Raw genomic sequence first — 9,676 nt, 5'->3', positions numbered from 1 at the left:
TAGTTTGATACTCAATTTTAACGTTTATGCGTGTAAATATGATTTTACGAGTATACTCTATTCGGGACGCTAACATATTATAGATATTCGACACGTAGTTCCCACTCAAGTATTTCATCCGAACTACAAACCCCTCCCCCTCTTATAATACTGATATGTATATCATACCACCCATTGTATTATATAGTCCAAACAGTATGCAACTTATGACACAGCGTGTATTTCAACTCGTCTGAAGAGTTATGACTTTTGCCAAAATGTAGGTACTACGGTGTAACATCGTATCACATTATTACGTTATTTATAACGCATAAAAAGCTGTACTTTTTCGAAAATCGACTGGAAATGCAAGCGTGACGAGTCACATGGATCACCCTGTAACGTGAAACAGCTATAGATACGAAAGTGTAACACCGATCGATTGAGAAAGAAAACAAATTCCATAAACACACAAACACAAGCGCGCGCATCATTAGACAATAACGCGATATTTGACACGATATCAGAAAGTACGTTAAAAAAAAAGTTATTGTTTTGCGCCCAGCAGGGTTTTCTCGACCCACCTATGCATCGGGAATGGCGGAGATGGGTAAGGGATTCAAGGTTACAATGGAATCGCTGCAAAGGCTGTTCGCAGGTGGAGAGGTGCAGGCGTGGTGACGGTGGAGGTTTATTGCGAGAAAATGGATGCGGAAATAGAAATCGCGCTGAGTGGTTTTATCGCAGCCAGGACAAGAGAGACTGACTCTTCTTTTATTTTATCTTCTTCTTCTTCTTATTTTTTTTTTTATTGCTTTTCTTTAGCCCCGCTCGCGCACTTTGGTCTTTGTAAAATAAAAGTTAAAAACCATATCTGCTCGCAGGCTATAGTATCGCCGAAAGACGGTACGCTAAATATATATTGCTACCACCAGATATTTTAGTATTATACAATAAACATACAGGGTGATTCACCATGCAAGATCATCTCCGTTTATCCTTTCAACAATTAATTTTACAAATTCTCATTTTTTAAATTTTTTAAGTATACAACGTAAGTATTTTTAAAGTTCTTATTTTTAATTAAATGTTAAAATACTTAAATTTTTTAATACAATTTAAGGAGCATACTGTGGCAATACAATTTTTTTTTCAATTATAAGAATCAACCCTTTTACTTTTAATTTTTTTAAATGTTTATGATAAAAATGGTTTTACAAAAATGTGAAATGCATCATTTATTGTATATAATAATTTTTAACATAATTCTTATTGTACTCCGGCAATTTTTAAAAATTAAAATTATTTCCTATTATTTTTATATCGTCAAAGCCGCCCCCATATCTTTCACACTTATTATCATTTACCTTAGTACATAAAAGTTAAATAACTCAAAAATTATTCTTTTGAATTTATATTCTGATACATCAAAATTTTCAAAAAAGTGTCACATAAACACGCTGTACTAGCTAATAGTAGTAAAAGCTTGCATGTGACTGTTTTAAAGCAGTGTTTTTGTGAATGTTTGTGTTTTATTTTTCCATATGAATGTAAAAATGTATACAGATAATTAGAGCTAAGATTTTAATGACCTAAAAAACACAAAAAATGCAAAAATGCATAAATGCCCTAAAAACTCTAAAAACTGAACTTAAAAAATGACCAAAATATGTACTTAGACGAGTGAAAAAAATTTATTTTAAAAATAAATATTATTATTAATTATTAATTATGAACATAATAGACTTGTGAATGTAACCGCTTCCTGATATAATCATTCTGAAAAATCGATAAAAGCATAAATTAAAATAATTTAATGAAAAATGTATCATACTTTTTTTTTTTCACCTGTACACATATAATTGCATTGTACAATTAGATGAACCGCGATGGTGGTCACATAAAATGTTTTTATATGAAGAAAAACTTCGTCCAACGTCCACAGAAGTAACAGGGGCATATTTGAAATGAACCATATCATTTAAATTTTGGTCTTCCGGTATACCATCACTACGTCTTGTTGTATTTTCACCGTCCAGAATAGCAGATATATTTTTTAAAACTTTGAACCCATTATTTTTCATCAAAACATTGTTCAGTTTGTTTGATATTGTTAACCTAATTTTTTGCATTTTGGACAGTTAAGATCGGTAGAACCACATAGGTACGGGTCGAATTCACTACTAAAGCTACGATTGTATACCTAAATAGTTATGGGTTCGTTCGATATTTAATCTTATCGGGTAAATCGACAATTAATTATATTACTTTTTCAATATCAATGGACGTGAGTAGGTAATTGCTCATAGGTACTAATTGGGATTATCTTTACGACACATATTAATAAAGCTTAAAATAAACAAAAATTAGTTTAAATAAACAAAATGAACGAAATATTTGTAATATTACTTAAAAATGACGTTATAAATGCAATAAAATGCATTTAACACAAAAAATACAAAATAAAAATTACATATTTTAAATTGTTTATTACGAAACAAATTTAGTTTTTGGTAATAATTGTATAACACTTAGAGAAAAAAAATTGCAAAAGCTCTAGTGATAATAATATATAATTTATGATACCATCGCGAAATTGAAATCTCGAAATTGGTGTACTTATTTTGCCTCTCTAAAGCGCCGTGTGTTCATGAGGTATTGTCTTAAAATATCTTAAACATAAAATGTATTATTGCCATGGAATAAACACATAAGTGACGAATATGCATATAGTTAACTGTTATAACAATCTTTTAATAATTCATGTACTAATACTTAATTCAAAAACTTATTTCATTCTTAAGCCTAATGAAATCATAACAATATATTGTTGAACCCTTTTAGAAAATAAAACAAAATTTCTGATTTGATATTGGAAAAAATATTATTGTTTATTAATATTGGTCTTACAAATTCAATTTATATATCATGATGTTTGTTTATGAATAGAATTATTATTATAATACCTCATACATTATTATGTTTTTGAAATAGGTAAGTACTACTAAAAATAATGAAGAACATAATTATGTTGTTGAAAAGTAACTCGATACCATACTATATAACTAATACTACTTTTGGAACTCAAAACTTTAATTAACTTAAAACTACTATGAGTTGTTGGGTAATATTTTTTTCCAATTATAATAATAAGGTTAGTTAAGAAGCCAAACGTGTTTTTAGTTCGTTTTATTAGAAATATGTTTATATAAAGGTATTATGATTTTAAACAAAATATAGGCATCAATTTAATATAACAATATTATTGTTATATTATATACATCTAAGCTATACATAAAAATTACCATTGACGATGTTCACCAAGTAAATATGTTTTTTATGTAATAAAGGTTAATGGTATATAAGTGAATTTAATCGTAGCATTTACATATTAATTAGGCGGTAGTTGTTTATTTTGCCATTTTAATTATTCAACTAACCATTTACTCTATATTAATCATGTTATTGTGTTAAAATTCACGATTATTAAAAATTAAATATTTTTATTTTAATAAACGGTTGATAAATATTTACATTATTCGCCGACATAATATTATAATTTCCTAGGATTTGTAATAATTAAATATTATGTTTCTGACAATGTTGTAATATAGACTATTTTATGAAATCGTATACAACAATAGGTACATGTTATATACTGACGATATTTTTAATTATTAATTTTATATGGTCGTTTGTGTTAGGATTAAATTAGGGCAAGGTAGAAAACATTAAACATTATAACTACTTAATAATTAATATTCTCAAATAAAATATATTAACAATATTAATTTGCATTCGTCATCGATCACACGAGTACTAACAGTACTAACAACATTGCAAAAGTTTTGATTTTAACGTTCACAAATTATGTATTATTTTTAATTGTGTTTGGCAAATCGTCCAATGGTTTTTTTTTTGTTTTTGTTTTATCTCATCCCCAAAGCCTGCAAGGTTTTTCATCCAAACTTTTTTTTTGTTTTATTCTTAACGATTAATGTTTTTGAACGATTTATTGCCTGTGGTTTTGATTTTTATTATTACAATTATTATTCGCTGTTTTCAAATATTAATCACATTCGAGTAAACAATAGCATGCACTTACTGCAGACTGCGTAATATAGTTATACACTTATACCTTATGATTTAAATTGCATAAAGTTAAAGTATAATGATCTTAACTTTACGTTAACTTATACCTATTTAGAGTGAGTTGTTGAAATACTATAAGAGCACAGCAACAAGAGGTGCGATGTAGCTGTTGTATAAATATACAATTAGATGATAATGTTTATTAGCTGTAATAAATAGATATAAATTGTCTGCAAACATTTGAATGGATCTGTTTTATGGACACTGGTATTTTTTAACTTGCGTAACAATTTTGCCATTTAAAAACAGTTATTAGAAAATGTCTAATATTAATTATTATTACGATTCGTTATTGATATAAAACAAAAACCCGATAGAACAGATGTCCTGCCAATAAATCCTATATGTATTGTTAAGGCTAAATAATGGAATAATAAATGACTACGGTGACCTAAAATGCACCAGATTGATATTTGTAAAATATGAAACAGACTGTTTCTAAAAAGACCTTTTATATTTTTACTATTACAATAATGTGTCTGATGTTGTTTGTTCGTTGTTAAACCCTATATGCCCTATAATAGACACGATTTATGTGTACCGAGTAATATACGGTGATTTTCCTGAAGTATAAATGTTTTTTTACACCCGTCGTGAACAAATCTCCTCGTTCAGCTAAAGTTCAAATGTAATCTGTAGGTACCTAAGGTAAACATCGACTAGTAAATGTAATACGTCCCATTTTAGAATTTTTACTTTCGCACCGTTACACGCATGCACACACACACACACACACACACACACACACACACACACACACACACGTACGGTGTTAATATTATCCGCACGCATATAATGCACAAGTTGAAATAACTTAATATGTTGATACCGACATTAAAGCGAATCACACCCTTTTGCTTGTGGAGTTAATTTATTCTATGGCCGCATAAGAGGATGTGTATTATTTATAACTATTGATCGCACATTTTCGTCAAATTTCCATCCTCCATACCAGGCAATTAACCATACAATATATATACATACATGATATGTTATATACTTGTCTATACGCAGACACGAACAAAAACCGGCTAACCCGAAATACACTCATTATAATATATGATCCCACGCGTCCGTTCATTTTCATAAACATACCGGGATAATAATATTATTATTGTCGTCGATGCTTGTCATACCTATCCACGGTTTTCGCTAAAGAGTATAGTTTTCAACGTCAAGGAAATGTATGACATCGACAAAAAAAAAATGTATAGTGTTCGGCGCATAATAATATACACTATATGGACAATATAATATGATTTTTATTCTCTCATTATATTTGGTCGTTATCAATACCACGGAAGACTGCTGTTGTAAAGAGCAGCTTTCGGATTGGTACGGGATTTAATGGCTGCCAAATAAATAAATGCTCCTTTTTTTTTTATAATTTATTTTTTATTGAATCAAAAAACATTTTCCGTTTCTACCTTTGCCGGATTCAAGCACAAACCCTCGACGACAAAGTACACAATACATATTTCACATAACCTACATTTATATAAATATATATACTATCGATTATCGGTTAAATTAAAATCGTTGAAATTCCGTTCTCTTTGCAGTCTACCGGGAATCCAAAAAGACCGCCGGCGATTCCTGTGCACGGTCACCGAATATATTATTATATTTTTATTACGACGTTCAAGTTGTATTATTACGTCGACCAAAAAAAAAAAAAAAACTCGTCGGATGGATCTTAGATAACCGAAGTCGTATGTGAATAGATACGTCGTCATAGATTTTCGAAGAACTATATCAACCACTCGATCGATACAATTAATAATAATACTATGGTTCTATACTTCACCCTCTTGTTATTTCACTAAATTGTTTATCGTGTACAACATTTTTGGGTAACAACCCAAAGTCCGATTAAGGGGAAATAAGCGATTGAGTTATTGACGAATTCCGTCCGACTACCTAACTAGTACCTAATCAGAATTGCGTGATACAAATAATTGCGCCAGCGGTCACCACTCTTCGCGTTGGATTGCTATAATATTATCCATACCATTGCAAAAATAGTCACACCAAATCTTAGTTCCTCTTCAAAAATCACTCAATAAATAAAATATGTTTGATCTGAAATGAAATGATACGGGTTCAAAATAGTAGTACCTGTATACTGTTGTTGAGTTTTTTTTCGTATTTTAAATGACAAAATAAATATTAAAGAAAGACAATTTTCAACCGGGAGGTAAATTTGAACATTTTCAACTCAAAAATAAAATTATATGTGTCAAAAATCGGCCAACTACAATATACCAAACAACATGTCTAGGTTAAGTATTCCAAGCTACAGACTCCTAACTATTAAACACAGACTAAAGCAAAATATGAACTTAAAATGCAACATTTCCATTTTCAGACACTTTTTACCGATGAAAAATTCGGCAAAATGTTTAAAAATATTTTTAGTTTCATTTTAAACATAATTTTAGATAGAGTTATTCTTAATTTAACGATTTAAACTAAAAACAATTATTGGATATTCCCCTTAAATAATAAATTTATACTTCCATATTATGGTACTAAAATTATAAACAATAATAATCAGCTTGATCTGCAATAATAGTATTACTTATTTGTTTAGTCCAGCCAAATCAATTACAATTAAATAATTACAATAAATTACATCAATAATAGCTGTTACGTATATACCAACTAAGCTATACGCTTGTATCTGGTATACGGGGTTTATGGATATAGTAAATTCGTTTTATAGTAAAATACTCATACATACGTCTTATCGTATATAATTAAAAATACAACTTAATTAATTAAATATAAGATAGTATATATACAATATATATTACATATGAATTTAGTTTTGTGCTTAGATTTTTTGAAATGGGGTAAATAAGATTTTGACTATTCTCAGATCCCGTTATATATACAATAATTGCTTTATCATATATTTTATATGACAAAAATAAGCCTAAGGGGGATATGACTTCTTCATCCCCTTCGATCCCCTATATGGATTAGATATTATGTTTAGCTATATTGACAGTTTATGTAGTATAGTTTGTATAGTTTTATTACCATCACACACATTCTCATCAAGTGATTATTATTATCATTCGTTATTTTAGCAGTCAGTTAACTATGTTATTCAGCACGTGAAACGCAAAAACTCGGAAATCTATTGAGGAATATCTATTAACATAATTATTGCCGAAAACGAAACATACGACTAGAGTAACTCTATAATATTTAAAATATGTAATATGTATAATATACAATAACAGACACACATTCCGAATTTTCGATACCAAGTATTAAATGATAAAAATAAAAAAACACCTTTCCTGTAAACGCACTCCACGAAACTATGTTCCATTATATTATTATGTACTTAAGAAGTTATAACTAGTTCAAAGTATGCAGTGTATTATATTACAATAATATTATTATATCAACTATTTGGATGGAAATATTGGAGTAACACGCTCAAAATGCATAATTAATTACCACCTCGTCGATAAACCTACGCCTATATTTGAAATAATCTTACTATAGGTACCTACTCAACAATATCTATTTGTTAAATATTTTAATTATATTATGTAAATTGACATTTCTAGAAAAGTGATCTGCTTGACTGCTTCAGACAACGACATTTTAAATAAACTGTTTGTGATTTGAAATTAAGTGTTCATAAATATTAGTCAACGAAGATATTAATGAAAAATAAATAAAAAATACCGTATAATAATTAATAGTTGTAAAGTTTCAGTAACTTGAATTTTTAGAAAAGAAAATTTTTAAAAATGTTTATACTTTTAAGAAAAGATAGTGATTACAATGTTAAAATAATAATCCTAGGTATGACACACAACATGATCAAACAAGCATGTTCACTTCGATTTTTTTTCAAAGAAACGCATTTAAATTATGATTTTTAACTATAATTAAGATCATACTATTTAAAATCCACTGTTCACAATGTATGCATATATCGTTATCGACATAATAATGTAATATTATTAAGTTTGAATATTTTATAAGAACCATATAATATAGCTCAATTTGTATTGGTTTTTAATACTTATCCTAACATTCCTAGTGATAAATTTCTTCACCGTGGTGTTTCTAATGTTCCTGAAAATTGAATTTATCACTATAATAATTCGCCGTGTTCTGAAACTATTTGAATTCATAAAACGAACTTTTCCACAAACTCTAAATTCTCTGTATCACTAAGAACTGCACTTTATTGTTTTCTAGTTTAGAGCATTTTAGAATATGAATGTTTAAAATGGGCCTATATACGTCAATTGTGATTCGATAGGTCCCAACTGGAGTGTCTCCAGAGACTCTTCTTAAAAATGTGCAGTTTTTAGACTAGTATTAATTTTTTCCACTACAACACTACACCATAATTTTAACTTTGTTAAGCTTCAATCTCTAGTCGGCCATAATACACCCTTTGTTCATTATTTTCTCAATAGCTTACTAAATGGCCACGTCGATTCACCGGAAATCCTCTTCGAGATACATTAACTTCTGAGTTCCGACACGTTTCATGCGTAATTTTGAATCTTTCTTCCTTCCGATTTGTAACTCTGCAGAGCTTAACCGCTGTTGAGCGTAGATTTTTATTTAAATTTATCATAAGCTGATATGAGACATTTCAAACTCATTAATTGTGTTAGAGGAATGCTATTTTATATGTTCATAAACTATTTTCATTGCTTTATACCTACATTTCGTTAAGAAAATATTAACACATTTTATTATTATTATTTTTTTACTTCATTAATCTTACTTGGAGTTACGTCGTTCTGGAAGATTACCTTGTTTTTTTTATCCAGTTCGGAACAATCGAACAACCATATACTACATTATAATGTGATGGGTATTTGAGAGGGGTAAATGAGCAACAACAATGACTGGGCATGGCTTGTACAGAGCGTGTGTTCGTGTGGGGAGGGGAAACTTCGCATTTGTGTAAATAATGGACTTCGCATGAAGATAAATAAAGTGCGCATGAGTGAGAGAGGAGGTCTTTATATGAAATAAATGTAACGAATTACCCTCGAACGACTAGGTATATCACACCACCGTCGCCACTGGGGCAGCAGCCGATGACACGCTCACAGCTTTGATTTCTTGGAATGAAAACTAGAGCATGGTTCCACAATGTGATGGTATCAAGATGACGCCATTAAAGTATTTTCGATTTACTTGATGTATCGTTATTATTATTTTATTCGCCTACTTTAGACGAACAATATAAATCATTTCTTAAATATCGTTTTTGAACCTGCAGGGGTTTTTCAATATGCTTTGTGTACCACTTTGAACTTGGACCTTTAATAACGTATCATGAAAAATTAAAATCGTAGACTAAATTGTGTATATGGATGCAAACGAATAGTATGCGATATTTTATAACATCATAACGGCAGTAATTTCAAGATATTTAATACAGATTTGTGAATGATTTGGAGGATTTGTTACATACTACCAACTACCAACGGTCATTATTAGGGCTCTGAAGTTATAGGAGCTAAAAACGAAAAATATGCATATAAATATG

General features: G+C 29.3%; 1 protein-coding gene across 1 annotated transcript; it reads right to left on the bottom strand.

Moving 5' to 3' along the window:
* Window positions 1-1,643: 1,643 nt before the first annotated feature.
* Window positions 1,644-2,124, bottom strand: LOC111031915. Its single transcript, XM_022312033.1, has 2 exons — window positions 1,828-2,124; window positions 1,644-1,758 (listed from the first exon to the last, which is right to left on the bottom strand). Exons 1-2 carry the CDS (start codon window positions 2,109-2,111, stop codon window positions 1,698-1,700), a joined length of 345 nt encoding a protein of 114 aa, XP_022167725.1. The 5' UTR covers window positions 2,112-2,124; the 3' UTR covers window positions 1,644-1,697.
* Between the last annotated feature and the right edge of the window lie 7,552 nt (window positions 2,125-9,676).

Source organism: Myzus persicae, unplaced genomic scaffold (genome assembly GCF_001856785.1).
Source record: "Myzus persicae strain clone G006 unplaced genomic scaffold, MPER_G0061.0, whole genome shotgun sequence".
NCBI lineage: Eukaryota > Metazoa > Arthropoda > Insecta > Hemiptera > Aphididae > Myzus > Myzus persicae.
This window is presented reverse-complemented; position numbering and strand designations above follow the sequence as displayed.